This window comes from Chrysemys picta, chromosome 2 (assembly GCF_011386835.1).
Source record: "Chrysemys picta bellii isolate R12L10 chromosome 2, ASM1138683v2, whole genome shotgun sequence".
Lineage (NCBI taxonomy): Eukaryota > Metazoa > Chordata > Testudines > Emydidae > Chrysemys > Chrysemys picta.
In genome coordinates, this window is record NC_088792.1 from 233,206,784 (window position 1) to 233,232,351 (window position 25,568).

A 25,568-nucleotide genomic window follows, 5' to 3' on the forward strand; every position below is an offset into this window, starting at 1 on the left:
CGGCCGTTGGCTCCGCGTTGTTGCACGGGCAGCTGACGTTCAAAACTGACCAATCACAATGCCCCGCCTTAGGGCCGGGCTAGTGTTAAAAACTGCTGAGGTGGGGCAGATTTTGCTACCAGGAGGGTTCACTGACGCGTAAGGTGCCCTGTCACAATTTGCCACCTCCCCTTTTCTCATTGGTCCCGGGGTAGCAAGTTCTGACCGGACATCAAGCGGTGAGAGGTAGCAAACCATGATGACAGTTGTTGCCCTTTACAATTTGCTACCATTTTGAAATCTCCATTGTAAATGTGGACACCAGGAGAGGTACTTTTAAAAATTTAAAAACTTTATTATTGTAACAAGGTGTATAAACAAGAATAGCTTACTTTACATTTCAGTGTTTTTTTCAAAAACTAGCATCTAAACATGTTTATAGCTAGAGAGTTAACACTTTTTTCTTTACTGAAATGTACATTAAAATAATGGGCAGCACCTGAACCACTGCTGGGGGAGGCTAGCCCCCTACCCTACCTGAGGCCCCGCCCATTCCAACCTCCACCGTGGCCGCCAGCCCCTGCCCCAGGCTAGCGCCCTCAGCCCCAGAGCTAGGGTTGCCAGGCACGCTGGTGGCTCCGGTCAGCACTGCCAACCAGGCTGTTAAAAGTCCGGTTGGCGGTGCTGTGGGGCTAAGGCAGGCTCCTGCCTGTCCTGGCTCCGCACTGCGCCCCAGAAGTGGCCGGGTCCAGTTCCTAGGTGGTGGGGACCACGGGGCCGCGTACGCAGCCTCCGCCCCCGAGCACCGGCTGTGCACTCCATTGGCTGGGAGCCCTGGCAAATGGGAGCTGGGGGGGGGTGCCTGCGGGCAAGAGATGCGCACGGAACCTTATGATCCCCCCCCATCTAGGAGCTGAACCTGCTGGCCACTTCCAGGAAGCAGTGTGGAGCCAGGACAGGCAGGGAGCCTGCCTTATCCCCACTGGCTGCTGAGCGGAAGCTGCCTGAGGTAAGCCTGAGCCCCAATCTTGAGCCCCTGCCCCAGCCCTGAGTCCTCCCCAAACCCAGAGCCCCTGGCTGCACCCCAAACCTCTCATCCCCGGCCCCACCCCACAGCCTGCACCCCGTATTTACTGAATGGTTGCAATGATTTAATGCTAGGGTTACCATACGTCCGGATTTTCCCGGACATGTCCGGCTTTTGGGCTCCAAATCCCCGTCCGGGGGGAAATCCCAAAAAGCCGGACATGTCCGGGAAAATCGGGACATGCGGGGCCGGCGGTGTAGGTGCTCGGGGGCCGGGGCCGGCAGTGCGGGGCCAGGCCGGGGGCTCGGGGGCCGGGCCGGCGGAGTGGTGCCGGGCCGGGGACTCGGGGGGCCGGCGGAGCGGGTGCCGGGCCGGGGGCTCGGGGGCCGGGATGGGCCGGCGGAGCGGTGCTGGGCCGGGCCGGGGGCTCCGGGGGCCGGGCCGGCGGTGCCGGGCCGGGGTGCTCGGGTGCTGGGCCGGGCCGGGTGCTCGGGGGCCGGGCTGGGGGCTCCGGGACCGGCCGGCAGTGCGGTGCCGGGCCGGGGGCTCAGGGGCCGGGCCAGCGGTGCCGGGCTGGGGGCTCAGGGGCCGGGCCGGGGGCCGGGACAGCGGTGCGGTGCCGAGGGCCGGGCTGGGGACCGGCGGTGCGGTGCCGGGGGCTGGGGGTGCTCGGCCAGGGGCCGGGCCGGGGACCGGCAGTGCTGGGCGGGCCGGGGGGTGCTCGGCCGGGCCTGGGGCCGGCACCCCAGGGCCCGAGCCGACCCAGGCTGAAAACGCCGGGGGGGGGGGGCCAGCCTGGGCCGCGCCTCCTCCCCCCACCCCCCCCCTTACCTGCTTCAGGCTTCCCACGAATCAAATGTTCGCGGGAAGCAGGGGAGGGGGCGGAGACTTTGGGGAGGGGGCGGAGTTGGGGCGGGGGGGCGTGGGCGGGGCTGGGGTGCGGGGCCGGGGCCCCGTGGAGTGTCCTCCTTTCGGAGGCACTAAATATGGTAACCCTATTTAATGCTAATATATATACACTTGGTTTCATATTATCATATCAGAGTCTTATACTATATATTGATTTACTCTGGCCTGTGTTGCTAATAATATCTTCTCACTTATGCTAGATGCTAGTGTTTTGTGCCCACGTTCAGTGAAGCAGTTAGCCATGCTCAAATCACACAAGTTCACTCAATATCCATTATTAAGCACAGTGAACACAAGTATGTGCTGTTTCCATTTTTCTTTCTTAAAATCAGGAAGATATTATCCTCACTTATGTTACATTTACTGAAAATACTTTCACATTAACACTACATGTAAACTATGAAAATAAATATCTAAAAAATCACCTCCAGTTCCTCAGGAGGCTCTTTCATATGTTGTCTCATCACACATGGGATTAATTATTAACAATTCTTTTGTTTCCATTAATGTTATCTGTAAGTGTAAATACATATGCATATGTTATTGGTAATATGACAATTTGAACAATTGTATAATGATTTTTCAAAACATTGCATGCAGATATTCTCATTTATTATGTTTCACTAACACAAGATAAAATCATATTGTGAATTCCTTGATTAAAACACTACAGACTATATTCTTTAATTTTACATTACCAACATAATAACACTTCCCACTAGCATTTTATTTTTTAAACTTCAGTCCTCAGAACTTTTTAAACTTCAAGACTTACACTGAAGTTCCAATTTAATTTGTATGTATTAAACTGTATTGAAAACTCATAATACAGGAAATTATAACACTGCTACATAGCTGTATTTGAAACCTGTTATGTAGTAGAACATTCAGTGCATACAATCCCAAAGTATAACCATGGAAAACATCTTACCACAATAACCTGATGAGTTGGTGTGTTGAAAGGAAGCAATAATATATAATTTAAGTAATTAATGGAGATATCCTATCTCTTAGAGCTGGAAGGGACCTTGAAAGGTTAGTGAGTCCAGCCCCCTGTCTTCACTAGCAGGACCAAGTACTGATTTTGCCCCAGATCCCTAAGTGGCCCCCTTAAGGATTGAACTCATAACCCTGGGTTTTGCAGGCCAATGCTCAAACCACTGAGCTATCCCTCCCCCAAATTTTGCATAATTCCACTCTCTGTTCATTGAAAAAAGAATTAAGAATGCAGTTATGCTTTTCAATGAAGCAGACCATTCAATGTAGATTATTCTGTATTTCTCAATTTCAGTATATGCTTATTATCACTCATTCCCCAACATAGCATTGTATTTGCTATTTCTTAAGACTGTGCTTATCTGCCTTTATGAAAATGTGCTTTGCCCATGTTGGGCATGAAAGCTTGTTAACATTTATCTTCTTCAGTTTCATTTGTCTTGCTCTGCCTGACAGAACACCAATGGAAACTACTGACAAGACGGCTTGTACCTGTTGACATTTAAGCAAGTTTTAATGTATTAATCATTGTGGCACACAAAGCATGTAATGTAGTTCATAAATACATACATGGAAGGGATCTTTACTGTTACAAATAAGTTATGTAAAATGGATTAAAAATCTTTTCTTTTTAAGACCCCATGTGCTCTTGCTTTCTTACTTTAAAAACTGACTAACCAGTGCACATCCTGGTGATGAAGTCATGGCCCCACTGAACTGTATAGCAATCAATCAATCAATAAAATAAATAAAAATGGCTACTAGCCTTTCATAAATGTTGTTCTTCAAGATGGGTTGCTCGCATCCATTCCATGCTAGGTGTGTGTGCACCATGAGCACAGTTGCCAGAGATTTTTTTCCTTTAGAGGTATCCCCTTGGACCCCTTGCACTATATACTGGTATAAGGGGCACTCCGGCCTCTCACCCTGCTGCATGGCCAATTTACGGCTTGCTGACATGGCTGCTTTTAGCAATAAGCAATAGTGGTTTCAGGCACTTTACTGGTTTGCCAAAATCTCCCCGTACAGAGTGGGTGGTAACGAGAGGGACAACAAGTCCTTCACAGCTTGGAAAGCCTGTGGAGTCAAGAGGCGTGAGGGATCATGACTGCTCCCAGGAGTTGGAGGTGGGTCCCGAATTGGGCTTGGTGCCTTCGGGGAGGGGAGGGGGACAGGAGAGGGGTGTTGCTGGAGCTGACCACAGGTCTGAGGATGACAAGTGGCCTGGCATGGATCTCATCACATCCCCCCTTGTGACCCTCTTTGGCGACAGGGAACATCCTCTTTCTTGTATTGGGGATGGCAAACGGTGCCAGGAAAAGCAAGGTGCCAGTGGTGCACTTCATACGAAGCCGTAGTTCTCAGTGCTGATTCGGAGCGGACGGCTCTGAACCCAGTCTCAGGGCTGCCTCCATTAGTAGAGCCTTCAGGTGAATGTCTGTTTTTTTGAGTTCTTGGCTTGAAGCCCCTGCAGATCTTACATGATCTTGTCTTTGATGTGAGCTTCCCCAAGGCACTTCAGAGAGGCTGAATATGGGTCGCTCACACTGGCATAGGTTTGCTGCAGGTGGAGCACAGTTTGAAGCCTAGAGACCAGAGCATGCCCAGTCCCTGGGATGATGCCCCTCTAAGAATGGGGACAACTAGCTATACTCTAATTCTAAACTAACTATAACTATAATTGTAACTCTATACAAAACTGTGAAGACCACACTAGGAAAGCTACGTAACAAAGTCCTGAAATCCCACAACATACCCTTTCAACAACAAAAAAAACTTTACAATGCTTTTGTGTTCAATATCTCTCCTCTACAGCTGTGAAACCTGGACACCATACAAATAGCATATCAAACAGCTAGAGGCCTTCCATATATGGTCGCTGCGTGCCATTATGGGGATCTGCTGGCAAGACAAAATTACCAACCTGGAGGTTCTCCAAAAGTCAAATGCCACAAGCACCGAGGCCATGTTGATAAAAGCCCAACTACGCTGGGCTGGACACATCATTAGGATGCCTGAACATTGACTCCGCAGAAAAAATTTTCTGTGGAGAATTGGCACAAGGACACTGGAATCAAGGCCACCCCAGAAAACACTATAAGGATAGCATCAAGAACAGTATACACTTCAGTGCAATAAAACCGCATGATCTCGAGAAGTCAAATAGATCAGCACGGCGACACACAATATTCAGAGCTTTCCAAGCCTTTGAAGAGGATGAAATAATCGTCTGTTAGCTGAAAGGGAAAAGTGTTATACCACTACTATAGCTACCAACACCCTCACCAATGACTTTGTCTGTCCGATCTGCTTACGAGTATGTGCATCACGCTTTGGATTTAGGAGTCACTCTAGAATCCACATAAAGAGAGAGCATGAAAACTTCGTCGTCAAACTGACAGACTACGTGAAGAAGACGACCAAACCACTATAGAAGGAAAGCCTTGCAGAAGCAAGAAACCATTCAAGTAACTGTCACAGGCAGTAAGTAGGAACTGAGTAGGTGTGGGGTCAGCGGTGCCCTATATACTGGTACAGAGGAACGGGGTTCTACGGGGTGCTAGGGTTGGCCCTATGGATACCATTAAGGGAAAAATCTCCGGCAACGGTGCATGTGACGCGTGCACACCTAGCATGGAATCGACACAAGCAAGCACTCGAAGAACTAATGTGGCCTTCAAGATGTCAAGGATTGTATCTCAGGTATATAAATCAAAATACTTCTGATTACATGTTTGGCAGCAATAAGTACAGCACAATGCTGCAATTAAAGGTTTATATTCACACTTCAGGCTATTTGGACTTAAATGTGTTTTACCACATATTCATCTGATGGTTTAATTACTGATAAAATTGATATTTCCATGTAGCATCACAATAAGTGGCCTACCTTTCCACTTGCTTTCTTGACCACACAATACAAATACACATCAATAACCTACAACAGAAGATGAAAAAAAAAGAGTTAAAATTTCAAAAATATTTGACAAATCAGTCCAGTCACCATCCATGTTTTACTGCTATTTAAATGTACCTCATCACCCAGCCATCTTCTTGGCTTCAGGCCATGAAATGAAAAATTATACAAATTGATTTTTCTCATTTTGGCTTCCAGTTTCAAGTGTAACCTTGTGGGTCTGTAAACATGTTACGATGAAAAAAAAAAAGGTAACACACATTACAAACAGTTTCCTTCTTCTCTGTTTTACTATTGTGAATGCTGCCATTTTTACATGAAAACTTTTGACATACTTCATAAATGGAAATATGTTTACAAATTGTTTAAAAAAAAAAAGGTGCGGTAAGCAATTACCTTTCAGAAGCCATTCTTTGTTTTTCCCATCCTCCATAAGCAGGTCATCAAAATCACTTGGACTGCTGCCTGCAACTTCTTCCACTACACGCTCCTCTTCTTCTGTGTCTGTGACCTCCACGTTTATAACTCTGCTGTCATGAGGCTTGTGAGATACATTGCTACCCCTTTTTCCAATCTCTTCGGAGGGGACTGTTTTTTCAATGTCACCCAAAGCAGTTTGATTTTCCATATTTTCCTCTGATCTGTTTTCAGCACCTAATGTTGGTGGCTTTTTAAATGGCTTTAAGTGGGAGATACTGTACATAGATCCTAAGTTTCCTGAGGTGGTTTCCAATTTAACTCTTTTACCCATAGCAGTGGTAACTTTGTATGGTCCACAATAGGTATGTTGCAGTGGCCATCCCTTTCTTGTTCTCTTTCTTGCATTCAGTAACATAACACAGTGCCCAACCTCAAATGTTATTTTCCCATATTTAGAACTCTTTCTTCAAGCATACTGTATTTGTTGTTTTTCTTGTGCTTTAAAAGTATTACTAAGAGCCAGTGCAATGTCAGCAATCCTTTCTAGATTTCAGATTTAATCAGTACTCTTTGTAGTATTTGTTCACTGAGATCCTTGAAATTTGGTGGCTTTGTAAAGAAATGGAGATGGGGCTATATTTGTGAAGTAAAGAATCACTGAATAACATATTTACATGAAAGCTGATGGTACTTAAATACACTTACCACATAATTTTCTGAGACTTGGTCTGGAAATGTTGCTTCAAAGCCATACAGTAGTTGAAAGGGTGACATTTTTGTGGTCATGTTCAGTTTAGATCACACACACACAAAAAAGTCATCAAGAAATTAATCCCAATTACTCCCAGTGTCATCAACCAACTTCCACAATCCTCTGTAACAAATGGTGATTGATTAGTTTGTGGAAAAAAAAGTAAATGTAATGTCTTGACTGAGACAGATTATACGGAATCAAAAAGGTGTAAGGAGAAGGCTATCACAGTGCATTGCTATTATTTTTCATTTCACATGTGATATGGTAAAAAGACTTGCAAAGTAATAAATTAACTTTGAAGATTTAGAACCAATTTGTAGCTTCTGGCATGGTGCATTCTACTTGCCTTTAGTACAATAATTTTCCCATCCTTAAAATTACCTTTTGATGGATTTGTTAGTGTTTTCAGCCAATCCTTTGGTTTATGGTGGTATGGGCTGGTGAAGCTACATTCTATTACCTTTTTTTGCACATATCCAGATTAAACTGAAAGAAAATTTGTTATAAACTTTCCTTTGGACAGTGCGTGAGCTGCCTGTTCAGAGAGGCTAACCTCTGGCCCCGCCCCTTCTGCCAAGGCTCCACCCCTCCCCTGCTCCTTCTACCCCTCTTCCCTGATGGAACATGGAGCTCCTCACCGCAGCCGCTGGCCCCCCCTGCTCCAGCCCCTGGGCCACCCAGATGGCCCGCCAAGTGCCCCAACCCCGGAGCAGCAGGCGCCGCAAGCCCAGCCCCAGAGCGCCAGGCGGGTGGCCCCAGCGCCCCCAGCCCCAGAGCACTGGGCAGTGTGGCCTCAGCATCCCTAGCCCCGGAGTGCCAGGTGGCGTGGCCCCAGACCCAGAGTACCTGGCGGGCAGCCCCAGTGCCCCCAGCCCCGGAGCATCAGGTGGCTCAGCCACAGCACCCCCAGCCCTGGAGCACTGGGGGGCCCCAGCACTGTCCCCAGCTGCCCCAAGTCCCAGGCCGGCCCACCCTATCCTTAACCCCAGCCCGCTTTGGGGAAGAGGAGCAGCCTGCCTGGGCTGGGGCCACGGGAGCAATGGCAGGAAGCAGGAGGCAGCTTTGGGTGGAGCAGGGGCCATGCCTGGCTGTTTGGGGAGGCTGAGGCCTCCCCTGGCCTGCGATACCTGCTGCCCATGAAACAGATCTGTATGTATGTTCCTTCCCCTATTTGACATTGCTTTTATGTGCAATTACTGTGGTTTACTATCCCATCTTTAGTATTACTACCTGGAATAATATGTTGGAGTTTTTTTTGGTGGATAAGAAAAAATAGTGTGGGTGTTCAGAAAAACTTGTCAGCACAATTTACATTAAAAGAAAATCACGAGGGCAATGAAGCCCATGGTCACAGTCAACTCTCTGTGACCTGATAGTGTGGTTGAAGAAATAGTAAAAATAACCACAAGAATAAGTCTTGACCTCATTATTTAATGCAGAACCGCGACCTGTCAGTATCCACTGTGGTAGCCAAAGCGAATGATAATTTTGGACATTTTCTTTACCACCTCATATGCTGACTTATTTTGAAGTGGAAATGCTTCTACCCATCTTGTAAGATAATCCGTGGCTATCGGTATATACTGGTATCCCTTCTTGTTGTTGGTAATGGCCCTATTAAATCCATTCTCACCAATTCCCAGGGCCGACTGATGTATATGTAAGCGTAAGGTTACAGTAATACTTTGTATCTCTCTTATTAAATGTTCTGAATAAGCCAGAGGTGAGCTGGAGCTGGTTCCCACCAGTTCGCGGGAACCGGTTGTTAAATTTAGAAGCCCTTTTAGAACCAGTTGTCCCTCACGGGACTTTTTAAATTTAACAAAAGCTCCAGCAGCTCCCTGCCCTTCCTCCCGCCCCAGCTCACCTTGCTCCGGCTCCTCCCCTGAATGCTCCCCCGGCTTCTCCTCCCCCTCCCCCGGCTTCCCGCGAATCAGCTGTTATCTCGTAGTAAAACTAAAGTGCCTTATGTCCATGATGTTTATAGCTCAAAAAATAATAAGTGACACTTGAGCTTTATGACAAGCTGCCTAGGAAACATCATCACAATACTTATTACATAACACTTGATTAAAAAACAACTTTCTGGAGGAGAGAGAACCAAGTGTTCTGTGTTTTCAGAATGATATAGAAAGCATTCTACAGAGTTGAATTTCAGGGCTATTGTATGCAAAACCCTGAATGATAGTCCGAGTATTTCTTTATTAGTCCTTTTCCACTGCAGAGTAGGTCATACTGTTTATTAGTAAAGAAACATTGAATGCCCACAAAACATTTAAAGTAGTGTAAAACATTGTAAATAGTATTTAAAATACTTATTTCTTTTGAAAACAAGCTAATAAGCAGAAAATCTCCATTGTGCTTTATACAGACTTCCTCCCTTTGTCACTGTTACACATATTGAGCAACAAGATTTCAACATAGAAATGTCGCTTTCATACCATGGTGCATACATGTCCGCACATTGCTCTCTGCTCTTGTTTTTGAGACAATTTATTGAGCTTTTTCACTCACTGCTAAAACTCAAGTGTCTTGTCCTTATTGTGTTACTTCAGAATAGCTCAAACACCTTTATTACTGCAAGGTGATAAAAAATTCGAAGTTTTTTAGCAATGAGGAAAAAACAGTTACCTTTTCCGTAACTGGTGTTCTTCGAGATGTGTTGCTCATGTCTATTCCACAATAGGTGGCACCTCCATGGTGCAGGATAAGGAGCGCTGCGTGCACCTCCCGCCCTCAGTTCCTTTTTGCCAGACAACTCCGACAGAGGGGAAGGAGGGTAGGATGTGGAATAGACATGAGCAACACATCTCGAAGAACACCAGTTACGGAAAAGGTAATTGTCTTTTCTTCTTCGAGTGATTGCTCATGTGTATTCCACAATAGGTGATTCCAAGCTATATCTGTTGGAGGTGGGAAGGAGTTCACAAACTCTCGGGATGGAGAATGGCCCTGCCGAACCCAGCGTCCTCCCTGGTCTGAGAGACAATCACATAATGCAAGGTGAACATGTGAACTGAAGACCACATGGCAGCCCTACAAATATCCTGAATGGGGACATGGGTCCAAAAGGCAGCCAACGAGGCCTGTGCCCTAGACGATTGCACCTTCACAATTGGTGGCGGAGGGATTCCTGCCAGGTCATAACAGGTATGGATGCACGAGGTGATCCAGTTGGACAGCTGCTGAGTGGAGATCGGCCGACCTTTCATGCACTCAGCCGAGGCAATGAACAGTTGCAAGGACTTTCTGAATGGCTTAGTCTGCTCTAAGTAAAAAGCCAGAGCCCGTCTCACATCCAGCGTGTGGAGGCGGCGCTTCTCACTGGACACAAAGGGCTTGGGGCAGAGGACCAGCAGAAAAATGTCCTGACCCATGTGGTAGGCGGAGACCACCTTCGGGAGGAACGAAGGGTGTGGTCGGAGCTGGACCTTATCTTTATGAAACACCACGTACGGGGGCTTGGAGGTCAGGGCCCTGAGTTCCGAGACCCGCCTAGCCGACATGATCGCAACCAGGAAGGCCACCTTCCATGAGAAGTGTGACCAGGAGCACGTGGCTAGTGGCTCAAATGGGGGCCCTGTGAGACGGGCCAAAACCAGGTTTAGGTCCCATTGCGGGACTGGGGACCTAACATATGGGAAGAGATGATCCAACTCCTTAAGGCATGGGAGAATACCGTGTGTCCCTGCACCAGCAGATGGAAGGCCAATATGGCCGCCAGGTGCACCTTGACTGACAAGGGCGCCAGGCCCTGGGCTCTATGGTGAAGGAGGTAGCCCAGAATAAGCTAGATCGGGGCGGCCACCATGGAAACGTCCCGCTTGTCCGCCCATCTGGAAAACTGAGACCACTTTGCCAAGTAGGCTTGGCGCGTGGAGGGCCGCCTGCTTTCTAGGAGGACGTGCTGAACCCCTTCCGAGCACGTCCTTTCCTCCCTACCTAACCATTGAGCAGTCACGCTGTGAAGTGGCGTGCCGCTAGGTTGGGGTGGAGGAGGCAGCCCTGATCCTGGGAGAGCATGTCAGGGCGGGACGGCAACGGCCACAGCAGGGTGACCGCCACGCCCGTGAGGGTCCCGTACCAATGCTGCCTGGGCCATGCCAGGGCAATCAGAAGGACCCGGGCCTTGTCTGTCTTTATCTTTTCCAGGACCTTGCCGATCAGCGGGAACGGGGGGAAAGGCATAGAGAAACTGGCTTGACCAGGACAGGAGGAAGGCATCGGAGATAGCGCCCTGTCCCAGCCTCCCCCCGGAGCAGAACCGGGGACAGCGACGGTTCTTCCGAGGTGTGAACAGGTACACCTGGGGAGTTCCCCATACTTGGAAAAGTCTATGCACCACCTCTGGGTGGAGAGACCACTCATGCTGAGAGGAGAAGTCCCTGCTCAAGCGATCCGCCCGCGCGTTCCCGGCAGATGGAAGGCCCGTAGGCAGATGTCGTGGGCTATACAAAAGTTCCACAGCCTGAGGGCTTCGCGGCAAAGGGCAGAGGATTGGGTCCTGCCTTGCCTGTTGATGTAGAACATCAAGGCCGTGTTGTCTGTGAGGACCCAGACCACCCAGCCCTCCAGGTGCAAGCAGAAGGCTTTGCATGCCAGCCGTACCACCCTGAGCTCCTTGACATTTATGAGGAGGGTCAGATCCTGAGCTGATCACAGACCTTGGGTCTGAATGTTCTCCACATGGGCCCCCCATCCCAGGTCCAACGCATCAGACACCAGTTCCAGCGATGGGGCCCTGCCCCTGAACAGGACCCCTTGGAGCATGTTTCTTGGGGCGGACCATCACCGTAGGTAGATGATCACTGGCTCAGGCACTGTGAGCACATTGTCCATTCTGTCCCTGGCCTGGGAGAACTCTGAGGCCAATCAGAGCTGGAGGGGCCTCATCCTGAGTCTGGCGTGATGGACCACATACATGCACGCCGACATGTGACCCAAGAGCTGGAGGCACACTCTGGCTGTTGTCACCGGAAACCTTGTGGCCGTGTCTATGAGCCCCTTCAGGATCTCGAACCTGTCTGGTGGGAGGGAGGCTCTGGCCAACGAGGCGTGCAGGACCGCCCCGATAAACTCTATGCATTGTACCGGGACTAATGTGGACTTGGTGTTGTTTACCAACAGGCCCAAAGTGGTGCACGTGGACAGAAGGAGCGCCAAGTGATCCCGCACCTGTGACGGGGAGCTTCCCTTGACGAACCAGTCATCCAGATAGGGGAAAATCTGGATCCCCTGGCACCTGAGGTAGGCCACCACCACCACCATACATTTCGTGAATACCCTGGGGGCAGTGGATAGGCCAAACGGGAGGACCATAAATTGGTAGTGTTCCTGCCCCACCGTGAAAAGGAGGAAGCACCTGTGCCCCTCGAATATATGAATTTGGAAGTACGCGTCCTGCAGATTGAGGGCAGCGTACCAGTCCCCGGGATCCAGGGAGGGGATGATGGAGGCCATGTGGAACTTGAGCTTCACCATGTACTGGTTCAGGCCTCGCAGGTCCAAGATGGGCTTGAGCCCCTCTTTGGCCTTCGGGATAAGGAAATAGCAGGAGTAGTATCCCTTGTCTTTGAACTCCCCTGGTACCGCTTCCACCGCTCCTAGGCCCAAGAGCTGCCCCACCTCCTGCTAAAGCAGAGCCTTGTGCGAGGAGTCCCCCAGGAAGAACGGGGGCGGGGAGGAAGTAAACTGGAGGGTGTAGCTCCGGGAGATGGTGTTGAGGACCCATCGGTCCGAGGTCAGTCGCGACCAATCCGGGAGGAAAGCACACAACCGATTGGAGAAGGGAAGCTTTATTGAGGGTGGATCCCTGATGAGAACTGGCAGGGCACCCCGGGTGTCCTGTCAAAACTGCCTTTTCCCCGCTTGCTTGTCCTTGGAGGACCCAGGCTGGGGGGCAGGCTGAGACTGCCTCTGTGGGTGCCTCTTATAGTCCTGTGACTTCTTATAAGGGGTCTCGTATTTTGAATGGGTGGCCTGAGTGGGAGTCTGCTGCAGCTTGAACTTAGGTTTAGCCGGAGCCGGAACACAGAGACCCAGAGTCTGGAGAGTCGTGCGGGAGTCTTTCCGGCCATGCAGCTTTGTATCCGTTTGTTCTGCAAACAGAGCTTTGCCGTCAAACAGGAGGTTCTGCCTCACTGGACAGCCCAGAGAGCAGGAGCCATGACACCCTTCTCATGGACCCCGTGGAGGCCATGGACTGCATGGCCGTGTCTGCTGCATCCGAAGCTGCCTGTATGGTTGCCCTGGCAGCCGCTGTGCCCTCCTCCACCAGTGCTTTGAACTCTCTCCTCTCGTGCCCCTGGAGGGAGTCCACAAACTTGGGCACAGTCCACAGATTGAACTCATACTGGCCCAGGAGAGCATAGTGGCTCACCACCCGTAACTGGAAACTCGAGGACGAATAGTTTTTTCTTCCAAATGAGTCCAGCCTCCTTGAATCTTTATTTTGTGGTGTAGGGGCTGGCTGGCCCTGCTGTTCCCTGTGGTTGATCGACTCGACCACCAGGGAGTTAGGAGCAGGGTGGGTGTATAAGTATTCATGTCCTTTGGTGGGTACAAAATACTTGCATTCCACTCTCTTAGAGATGGGGGCCAATGAGGCCGGGGTTTGCCACAGGGCATTTGAAATTTTCGCCATCCTTTTGTGAAGAGGCAAGGCCACCCTGCCCGGTGCTGAGGAGGACAGTACATTAAACAGAGAGTCCGAGGGCTCCTCCATCTCCTCTGCTTGGAGGTGGAGGCTTGATGCACCCTTTTTAAGAGTTCTTGGTGGGCCCTAAAGTCCTCCTGTGGGATGGAGGGACCGTAATCGCCTCATCCGGGGAGGGTGAGGAGGCCGGCGCGGTACTTTGTCCACTGGCACAGGAGGGGCCATCACCTGGTCGGTCTCTGGGCATGATGCCGAGGATGTACGTCCCACTGACTCCTTCCTCGGAGGGCTGGAGAGGGAGGCTGATGGTCCTTCTGAGGTTCTGGCCACCGAGTGAATCCCCACTGGGGGCTGCGTCGGGGGCCATGGTGCCCACTGGTACCATTGGGCCGGCCATGGGGCCTGGTGGCACTGTACCTGCTGTGGCACTGGCGGAGCTGGCTGTTCGGCCTGGCTGGCCTGGCCCATCGATGGACAACTACGAAGGGAGGCCAGGCTGACATATGACCTGCTGCTGTCCCTGGACTGGGAGGAACGGCGGCACCGGGAGCAATGCTGATCACGGGACTGCAATCCCGATGTGGAGGACCGGTACCGTCGGTAACAGCTGTTCCGCGATCGGCTCTGGCGGGCGGACCCACGACAGCAGGACGCTGGAGATTGATGCCCGGGGCTGTGGAGGCAGTGCCATGGTGGGGTCCTGGAGCAGGATGATGAACGGGAACGACGTTGACGTTCGTGCCGTGACCGGTTGCAATGGCCCTTTCAGACAAAGACCTTTGGCGTCATCTGCCTGGGTCCGTCGGTGTTCGCTCCTCAAGGCTGAGCGGTGCTGAGAGTCTTGGTCAGATGGAACCCAACCAGACAGCCTGGTGGACGTTGAGGGCGATCCACATGGACTTTGCCCTGAATGGACGCTGGGCAGCAAATGGTGTCAGGAACGTTCCCTCAACCGAAACCGGTACCGAACTGGGGGTGACTGTGGAGATCCCAGCGGCGGCTTGCCTCTGGAGCACAGGGCCAACATCAGTGGTGCTCCTGGAACAGGCATGGACATAACATCCTGGGCTGCCTGCAGGGCCTCCGGTGTGGAGGGCATCCGGACATCTGGGAAGGCCTACTCTGAATAGGCCAGGCTACTCCGCTTGACTTGAGTCGGAGGCCTAGAGGCTGGTGGGGATCGAGGACTTCCCAACATGGGTCTAGCCTCTGTCCTGGGTTTACTCTGGTGCTGCGAAGAAGGCCTCTTCCTAGCCTTCTTGGCATGCCCCATGATGGGGAGTGGTGCCGACTAGTCAATGGCACTGAAGGGTCGCCACGCACCGACACCGCGGTGCCCGGTGCTGACTCAGAGCTGCATGCCGGAGCCGGGGTCAGCGCCAACTCCATCAGAATAGCCTGGAGTCTAATGTCCCTTTCTCTCATGGTCCGAGGCTTAAACGACCTGCAAATCTTGCAGCGATCGCTGAAATGGGTTCCCCTAAACAGCGTAAACAGTGCTCTGTGTGGCTCCTGGAAGCAGCAGCATGTCCCCCCTCCAAATTATACACGTAGAGGCAGCCAGGAGGCTCTGCACACTGCCCATGCCCCAAGCGCCGTTTCCTCAGCTCCCATTGGCCGGGAAACACTGCCAATGGGAGCTGTGGGGCTGGCGCCTGCGGACAGGGCAGCGTGCAGAGCTGCTTAGCCACGCCTCCCTGTAGGAGCCAGAGGGGGACATATTGCTACTTCTGGGAACTGCTGCTTGAGATAAGCACCACCGAGAGCCTACACCCCAACCCTCTCCCGTGTCACAACCCCAGCCCTGATCCCCCTCCTTCCCTCCAAACCCCTCGGTCCCACCCCAGACCACCCTCCTACACGCCAAACCCCTCATCCTCAGCCCCACCTAGAGCCCTCACACACAACTCCGCGCCCCAACCCTGATCCCCCTCCTGCTCACTGAACCCTTTGATTCCAGCCCAGAGCACCCTCCTGCACCCCAAATCCCTCATCCCCAGGCCCACACCTCCAGCCACAGCCTTCATCCCCCCGCCCCAGCCAAGAGCTCTCTCCTACACTCCAAACCCCTCCTCCTCAGCCCCACCCCAGAGTCTGCACCTTCAGCCAGAGCCCTCACACACACTTCTGCACCCCAAACCCCGACCCAGCCCTGATCCCCCTCACCCAGCCCTGATCCCCCTCCTGCTCAACAAACCCTTCGATTCCAGCCCGGAGCACCCTCCTGCACCCCAAATCCCTCATCCCCAGCCCCACAACAGAGCCCAGACTCCCAGCTGGAGCCCTCACCCCCCCGTACCACAACCCCCAAGTGAGGGTGGGAGAGCGAGTGAAAAAGGGAGAGGGGATGGAGTGAGTGGGGGGGGCAGGGTCTCGGAGGAAGGGTGGGGTGAGGCGGGGCAAGTGTGTTCGGTTTTGTGCGAGTAGAAAGTTGGCAACCCTAGTTGAGAGACCTCTGACTGACTGGTAGCAATCTGGTGTTGCAAGTTTCCACAGTCAGTTCAGTTCTCATTTTGGCGAGTTCAGCACACAGATCCTGGAGTGTGACCTTGCACATCCAAAAGTTCAGCACCCACTGCTCATAATCCCAAACCTGCAGTATGATGCGATCCCATCAGGTGGAACTTGTTTCTTGGGGCTAGAACTGATACTCCACCATCTGTAGTTGCTCCATGAATGCTACCAAGAAGTTTGAATTGGTTGTCGCTATGTCCCACAGAAATCTGTCCTGCACGGAATCATCATCTCCCTTCTTTTCTTGCAGTTCTGCAAATACTGCAAGATCATGCACCCTGGGCTTGCAACGCTCATGACAATAATGCAGAGCTGTGCAGGCTCCATGCGTCTGTCAGAGATGGCTGGCAGTGAGGAGAGCCACGTGGGTTTGTGGGAGTTAAGAAAAAAAGGGGGGAAATTATGTATAATTTTACATATGCAATACATATAAAATTAGGGGATGGTGAACATTGCCTTATAGAAAGTTGATCCCATGATCAAAGTCATTCCTGTGCGACCCATTTGGGCCGCAGCATGTGTTGCCAAAACTTCCCAAAATACAGTGCTGTGGACAGTGGCGAATTGCATAGTGGGATACCTATCATCCATGGTGCACCACACTCTGAATCGATACAAGCACTTCTGGTAAGTACGCTCACTGGAGAAAATGAGTCAAGTAGGCATGCACAAAAGGGACATACTAACTGTGCTGACTGTATGCTGATGTAACTTGAGTTAACTGTGACAGACCCAGACCAGAGGGGTACAGGAGTCTGGTAGAGGGCAAATATACTGGTCACTGGATGAGTAGTTTTCTGTTCCCTGAGTGACCAGAGCAGGGGCTGCACTAGAGTAATCAGGAACCGGCTAGAAACAGTTAAGGCAAGCAGGCTAATTAGGACACCTGGCACCAATTAAGAAGAAGCTTCTAGAATCAATTAAGGCAGGCTAATCTGGGCACCTGGATTTTAAAAAGGAGCTCACTTCAGTTTGTGGTGTGAGTGTGAGGAGCTGGGAGCAAGAGGTGCAAGGAGCTGAGAGTGAGAGGGTATGCTGCTGGAGGACTGAGGAGCACAAGTGTTATCAGACACCAGGAGGAAGGTTCTGTGGTGAGACTAAGGAAAGTGTTTGGAGGAGGCCATGGGGAAGTAGCCCAGGGAGTTGTAGCTGTCATGCAGCTGTTACAGGAGGCACTATAGACAGCTGCAGTCCACAGGGCCCTGGGCTGGAACCCAGAGTAGAGGGCGGGCCCAGGTTCCCCCCAAATCTCCCAATTGACTTGGACTGTGGGTTCTCCCAGAGGGGAAGGTCTCTGGGCTGTTCCCCAACCCACATGGTGAATCTCTGAGGCAAGAAAATCCGCCAATAAGCGCAGGACCCACCAAGATAGAGGAGGAACTTTGTCACATAACCTAAGTTTGTAGTGTAGATATGGCCATAGGTATATGAAATGTAGGGGACAGGCAACAGGAAAAGTATGAGGCTAGGCCAAGATTCTTTCAGGTGTTTAGGCTCCTGCTTTTGTGGAACTGGGCCTACTATACCCTAAAGGCTCAGGAACAAAGAGGCATATAAAAAGAACCCAATATCATTTAAAAGATGTCATGACTTGAAGATGTATAACTCATGATTTTCAAATTCTTGTGGTTGTCAAGCTATGTTGGGGGTTGTAGATGTGTGTTCATAATGTTGTGAAGACCAAAACTATAACTGAGTTCAAAAAAATTAGATAAGTTCCTCAGGATGGGGCCATCAATGGCTATTAGCCAAGATGATCAAGGATGCAACCCAATGTTCTGGGTATCCCTAAACCTCTGACTGCCAAATGCTGGGAGCGGACGATGCAGGGGATGGATCATTCGATGATTGTTCTGTTCATTCCCTCTGAAGCACCTGGCACTGGCCACTGTCAGAAGACAGGATCCTGGGCTAGACGGACCATTGTTTTGGCCTGCTATTCTTATGTTCAGCAAAAGTTACAGTAGATTTTTGCTTTTAAGAAGGATTTACTATGAGACAGTGTACTGCCCTTATTGAATATTTGAGAATCAAGTTCTACACGCAGGCAGTGATGTGAAAAAGCACTAGGGGTGGATTGAGAGGCAAAATAACAGTTACAAAAGGCAATCCTCAGTAGTGGATCACATGAAAGCAAAGTTTTGACACCAGGCCAGGAAATAAGTCAGACTGGAAGTCACATGATCCAACAGAATAAACTTGTGCTATAAAAAGTTAGAATTAAAAATTCCAAATTAAAAATCACAGTAAAAAACATAGCAAGTGGTATATTAGAAACACAGAGGTCATTGCTAAGACTATTAGCAACTATTTATTTATAAATATTTTCAATTAGTATTAGTGGATCAAATTTTAAATATTAATCTTCAAGGTTCTTCATTAAATTGGCCCACACAACACCTCACTTTTGAAAATGATAACCTCTCTTGGCAGCTGTGTTCCTCAAGAACTAAAAAAATTGTCCACCTCAGCAGGCTATAAAGCTTTCTTTGCCATCGGCAGAACCCTGCACAGATATAAAATTTGTGTCTGCATCCAATCTGTGATGCGCAAACATGGTCCATGGATGTGGTTATCCATGGATTTGTAGGGCTCTAGCAACTGGGCTAGTGCTTTGTAGTTAATTACCACAAGACAACCAAAAATCTCTCTGTTCTGAATGAAATGTAAAATTCACTTATTTGACAACACTCTCACAGCTGCAACTGCAGCAGAAAAAATACGAAGATAAAGCAGGAAAGAGGAAAGCAAGAACAGCCATAACAGGAGGGGAGAAGGAAACTAAGTAAGACTACACAGAAGTAGGGTAAAAAATTGGAGCACCAGCTTACTGTGATCTCTTTTGGGAGATGCTCAGTTGTAGTTGCATCCTTCAATGTCAGATAAGAGATTACTTGCTCTTAAGATAAGACCAGAGAATATCCACAGAGTTAAAAATAATTTAGAAATCATGCAATAAATAAGACAGGGAGAATGATTCTGTGGTTAGAATACAGGACTGGTAGTCAGGAGTTCAGGGTTTGGGTTTCAACAGATTTCTACCCTAGTTTTCCCCATCAGTAAAATAGGGATACTTTCCTGTCCCATAAATGTGTTGGGAACAGTAATTAATTGTTTTTGAAGCTCTTTGACATGCTCAAAAGTCACAGCAGAAATGTATTAAATGGGGATATCAGGTGATATATCTGGCAATGATTTGTGGCACCAGAAATCTACAAGGATTCCTTCTTCTTCCCTCCCAATCTCCTTTCTTCCAAAACTGCAGAATTTCTGCAAGCGGTTATTTTTAATATCTGTTCTACTTGGCCCTTATATTTCATCATACCAAATTTTCTTTACGCATTAAAAGTCAAACATTTGTAGGCAAGTTACCCACCCTTTATAACTCTAATTTATAAAGAATGTAGCAACCAGTGATAATTACAAATTTTGCAAGCAGGAAAATATTCCATGGATGTGATTGCCGAAATGGATAAGGTGAATGGGGATGGTGTAACAACTGAAATGCTTTTAGGCATACAGTTTTGGGTGTTAATTTTCTCCCTCAAACTGAACAGGGACAGGCCAGGTCCTTACTTGGACAGGAAGCCTCATTGGAACATAAGCTGAAGGAAGTAATGTTTTCTCAGATTGTACTGAACAATGGCCCAGCACGATGGTACATTCTTTCAACTGTCAGCTTCTTGGCTTAAACATGTCTTATAAAAAGCATTTATCTTACTTGCTGCCCCATTCCCCAGTACATGCTACTGCCTGACCAGAACAATTTCCATACCCTTTGTTCATTGAGCTGCTGCTCTACATGATATATGTCATTACTATATTAGATAATGATCTCCTAAGGGGAGGATGGTAATACTACTTTGTAATTTCTGAAAGCGAAAGCCAGTGTCAGTTTTTAAAATGAGACATTAAAATACATGGGGGGGGGGGGGGGGGAAGAGTTCAGAGTTGACATTTTGCTCACCACACCAGTAATTTTCTAATCTGTCTCAGAAAAGTAGCGAATAAGACATCAGTCTGTCAGCTGTCCAAATGTGTTGTGTGTAATCTTTGGTGATCTCAAAGTTCCCAGTAGGAAGGTTTCTCTGAAAAATGCTCCACCACAATTGCCAACTTTTTATACTCTCAGCAGTGAGTCGAGAGACTAAATTATCCTCATATTTCAGAATAATATTGGCACATTGAGGTATCTTGCACTTCTACATACTGGACTTGATTCTTGGATAACAGAAGTTTCAGTTTCTGCGACTATCAATCTGGCACCTTTCACAATCACTGCATTCTATTTTATCTTGAATTTAATGTTATTTCTTCATTGTAGGTACACGGAGGTGTGATGCTGGTGGACCAGATCATGTTAGAATGTATTTGTCTCAATTCACTTGTGTATTAGTGCAGATCAAAGTAATGGTCAGTTGTATAAGAGTGTATTGTGTAGTTAAACTTCATGAAAACTAATGGGATGTTATTTGCATGTTTTCACTTATGTTCCTGTTATAACGTAATAACACACATTTACTTTATGTATACCCCTGCAACTAAACAACCCATCAAAGAAATCTTGTGACACAATAATGAAGGACTTAAACATAGAACGCTAATTTCAAAGCAAGTGGCCATTATATACATGATGGTCAGAGGTCAAAAGACTAGGTACATTCCTCACTCACCATCATCAAAGGAAAAGCCCACATGGGTAGAGACACTGTCAGCTTGCTTTCTATATGAAGAAACTATAAATATGGATTCAAAGATCTGACTGGACTGTTCCAGGGAAGTGTTTCAGATGCAAAACAGAGATCCCCAGAGACAATCTGGGTACCCTGAGAGCCTTCTGGGAAACTGGCAGTTTATTACATCATTAACATCATATGGAATTACAAACTGTGACTCACCTGTTAATATATTTTACCTGCGTTAACCTCTCAATAACTCAATTCCTATTGTTAGCTAATAAACTTATAGTTAGTTTCCTATAGAATTGGCTGCCAATGTTGTCTTTGGTGTAAGTTCTGGAGTGCCAATTGATCTGGGGTAAGTGGCTAGTCTCTTGGTATGGGTGTGATTTTTGGTTTTAATAACCTTTTACCACAAAGTTCAGTTTGTCTAGGTGGCAAGATACCCTGGTGTCACAGACTGTCCCCTTAGACTTTCCAATTTAAGACTGGTATAATGATCTAGGAGTTTACATTTGTTACTGGTGTGGTGAACTCTAATTATAGAACACACCACCAGCTTGGGAAATCTGCCCTGTTTTCTGGCAGTTGGTCCTGAGATAGACACTCAGTTATGAGCCACTCCAGACAGTATGACAGAAGGTTCTACAAACTAATCATTCACTGCACTCACAAGAATGACAAGCAAAAGTCCAAAATACCATTTTGGTGTCAGAAGATTTCCCCTCTTTCTGACTCCCCGTAGGAAGCTTCCACAACATTCAAATAAAGAGGAGTGCTAGAAATCCTTAAAGACTAAGCAAATCAGTTACTGATAACTTAAACTCCAATGTAGTGAAAGTTAAGAATGATTAAATAGTTGGTGTGAATCAAACAATTACATATTCATAATATTGGGGGGGAAGGGAGGAAGAGGTGGTGGTAAGTGAGAAAAGGAAGAGGTCCAAAAGTCATGGCTTCAGGCAAGAGTATCAATCCTGTAATACCTAATGAAAGAATCATGGTAGACTGTAGCTTCATATTTTCCAGCAAGATAAAAGGGGGGAGGGGAGAAGAGAGGCAGGATGAGTTAATGCTAGCCAGATAAGGGTGAAATTTTACAAATCTAAGCTTTCTGAAGAAAACAAGTAATAGTGAGAAAGTTGGTTATTTAATAAATGGAGATGAAATTGACACAAATGACTAATACTACCTCTAAAAATAATGATCAACAAAGAAAATATAGAAAACTGACTAAATAGGAAAGAAAACCCTGTTATTGATAAAGAGATAAGGAAATTAACCACTCTGGAAAATATGGCTCATACAGTATTAACAGAATTAGTTAATGAACTTACTCTATGTACCATTGACCATTATTTTCTGAAATGAAATTCAGATAACTGGGAAGTTTCAAAAGACTGGGAAAAAACAAATGAAGTTTTCAAAAAATAAAGTGATCCTTGAAATCCATATATTGAATTTCTATTCCTAACAATGGAACAGATGGGGACAAATTCATGAAATAGCTACAGAACAACAGGACCATAAATGGTAAGTAGAAATTCACACAGGGTAAACTGTGAGGAATTCCAAACACTGGAAAGGGAAAAGAGAGAATTCCAAAGGACCCTGACAAATTAGAAACATGGACAGAAATAATTCAATTGGAAAAATACTAGCTAACAGATCTTAATTCAATTCAATGCACAAACATACAAGGAATGGAAACTTGGAAAGCAGTAATGCTGAAGACTTAAGAATGATAATGGACCAAAAGTTAGACTTGAGCAAGCAAGTACGATTTGGCTCCAATCGAATACAGTTTGCCTACACAAAAAGGATCATTCCACAGAGCAAGGAGGTAGCATTTTCTCTCCATACTGCTCTGGTGAGACTTCACCTAGTAGATTATGTTCAATTTTGGCAACCCATTCCTAGAGATGCTGACAAGTTAGATATCACTCAAAAGAGCAGAGCAACAAAATGACCTTCTGCTGTTTTCTGTATAATCAGGGTGGATAAAAATCAATGATTTAAAAAAAAATCCAATTTTTTTAAATTAAATTGGATTTTTTTTTATAAAATGCTTTTTGAGGGGAAAAACCTCTCGTAATGGAATAGGAATTATAAATTCTAATTCTATAGTATGAGACAATATATTCATGTAAATGAGAACCAATAGTTCATGGATTAAGGTCCCAATCTTATGGGATCCAGAATACATAATGTTGTTTTAGTTAAATAAAACAATTTAAAAGTCTGTCTGGTGATGTTCTCCTCCTAATACAGCATGGCAAGAAAATCCTCCAAATATTAATGATTAACCTGTTGAACTGGAGATAGTTCACCTCCCAATGACTTCATAAATATCTGCTTCAATTACCTTTGGCAAATGAAATAACCAAACAATCATTCATTTTCTGATAAAGCTGTAAAACTAACCTGAAAAGTTTTCAAAATAAATCATTTAAAAAACATACAGTGTACCTTCTAAAAATGAAATCTACATCTATCTCGGAGTTGTGAAGAATATGTATTAAGGTTATAACAACTAACAACAATGTACTTTTATGTAGAAATCCATGATTCAATAGAGTCTTCCTGACTAGTGATTTACATCAAATCCACCTTGTCCATAATCCATGTGTATTTGCTGTCAACTAACATTGGAACAATACAATTTCTAAAGCCTACATAAAAAAATCTACCTGACAAATGTGCACATGCCACATATGAAAATGTAGGGTTGAACAATTTTAAAAGTCTTTAAAGGATTTTCCAAGGACGTAGGCATGAAAGATAAATGTATCCGTATTCCATATTAAGTGATTTCAAAACAAGATTTGTGCCAGGATTAGAAGGTACATTTAAACCATACAGACATTATGTACTTTTTGAATACACACAGTAGTGCAAATATTTACAAGTTCAGTTACTTCAAAAGTTTAAGCTACACAGAAAATTGAAATTAAGGTCCAACATTATCTTCAATTAAAACATTCTACTGTATTTTTAAATCACAGACAGTATATAGTCTTAGTCAAATTTTGCCTTGTTCCACCTTTGTAATTTATATGACGTTGATGGGTAACTGAGGGCAGAATTTATAAATCAATATTTAAAACTGGCAAACACCTGGGACTTCAATTGCTTAGTGTTCAATACATCTCTAATAATTATCTGTATAGTATTTTTAAAAATCATGTGATTGTATAATCTGACATTGTTTCATTTGCACATATAAAATTTTGTTTGCATTACTTTTGCTATGATTTTATTTTATTAAACATTTGTCTTAACTGGCATGAATAGTTAAAATTAATAGTAGCTCCTTACACTGAATCTGCTAGGAAAGGTTTTTCCTCAGAGACTACAAAAAGCTGAAACTCACTTTTTTTGCTCACTTAGCTCTTGCGTTGAATCTTTCTAGATTAAATAGCAACAGCCCACATAGGGGCCAAAAATTTCAACTTTGGGTGTCTAAAATTAGGCTCCAAAAATCAATACTTAGCTATCTTAATAAAAGTGGCTGGATTTTCAGAAGGGTTGAGCACTCACAAATCCCAAATAAAGTCATTTTTGCACTAGTATGAACAAGTGAAAATAGGTCATCGTGAAAGTCACTCTGCCACCTTCACAATCAGTTTTTGCACTACAGTTGTCATCAATTACTTTATACTATAGTAGTACCTTTACTAGCTGTTTTCTGTCACTGGCAGAAAGTCAACAATTTTACAAAAAAGACAACATACAGCTGTTCACAGTAACTTCATTTGACTAACTGAATACACAAGTTTTTTCAATTCCCATCAGACAGAATATGACAATCATTGGTTATCTGAGTACTTTGTAATAGATTACATAAAATTTATTTAAGACAGCAGAATTATGTAATTTTTTTTTTTTCTTAACAAAAATGTTGTTCTGATTTTACGTAACAGCAGAGTGCTTTTGGATTCCTCTAATTCTCCATCCAGTGATCTGCATATACAAGTTCATGTATTTATATAAAAAGGTTGTGTGCAGGTATTTATTTGAGAGTACTCTTAATCTTGTTTCTGTTTCTTGCCTCACTTACAAACTGCTTTTCCACGTGAAGTTGGGAGATTTTTCATTTACTGTTAAGGAAAAAAAAAGTAAAGTAAAACTGGCCAAGTTAGTCACTGAAAGCTATCATTGTTGGGTCTAAATATAACTGTTTTTTGCTATGGACAAGGAAAATATTAGCAAAATGAAGTAACTCAGGAAGCTTAATTCTAACCTCGGACACATGAAGTTGTCACACCACATATCTTAAAATCCATTTGTGCACACACACTAGGAGATTTTATTTTAAAGCCACAATGCTGTCCACCTGAATACTGAAGGTTAAGGTTAAGTGTTTAGTTTACTGGAGATTGTTAAACATCCACAAATTGGCTAACTATAACAAAACCAGACTTCTAGGGATATAAACCATATTAAGAATGAATTTTAATGAATATAATTATAAAACTTAAGGAAAACATACTGGAACTTCTGAATATTAAGAATCTTTGGGCAACAGAGCATGTTTTTTTAAAGTTTGTACCCAGTTTGAAAGTAAGTCATACTGTTAGGTTAACAGCACAAAGTAATTTTCTATCAAGGTTTTCAAAACCTGGCAGAAATTGTTTTGATCCATTCATGACATCTCTTTTTTTAAACTGTCAAATACTGACTTTGATGTAAGGGCCCTTACAATACTTTCGTCCAAA

General features: G+C 46.3%; 1 protein-coding gene and 1 long non-coding RNA gene across 5 annotated transcripts in view; one reads left to right on the forward strand and one right to left on the reverse strand.

Annotated features, from left to right (window-relative positions):
* Positions 1–66: 66 nt before the first annotated feature.
* On the forward strand, positions 67–24,281 carry LOC103305884 (uncharacterized). Its single transcript, XR_010598020.1, has 4 exons — positions 67–309; positions 890–988; positions 9,889–11,302; positions 12,130–24,281. It is a non-coding gene; the product is annotated as an uncharacterized LOC103305884 (long non-coding RNA).
* Positions 23,675–25,568, reverse strand: part of LACTB2 (lactamase beta 2) — a 16,800-nt gene continuing 14,906 nt past the window's right edge. For all 4 annotated transcript variants that reach the window (XM_065582126.1, XM_065582124.1, XM_065582125.1 and 1 more), the window contains one exon: positions 23,675–24,950. In XM_065582126.1, coding sequence (XP_065438198.1) covers positions 24,907–24,950 — 44 coding nt within the window. In that variant the 3' untranslated portion in view covers positions 23,675–24,906. The remainder of the gene's footprint in view (positions 24,951–25,568) is intronic.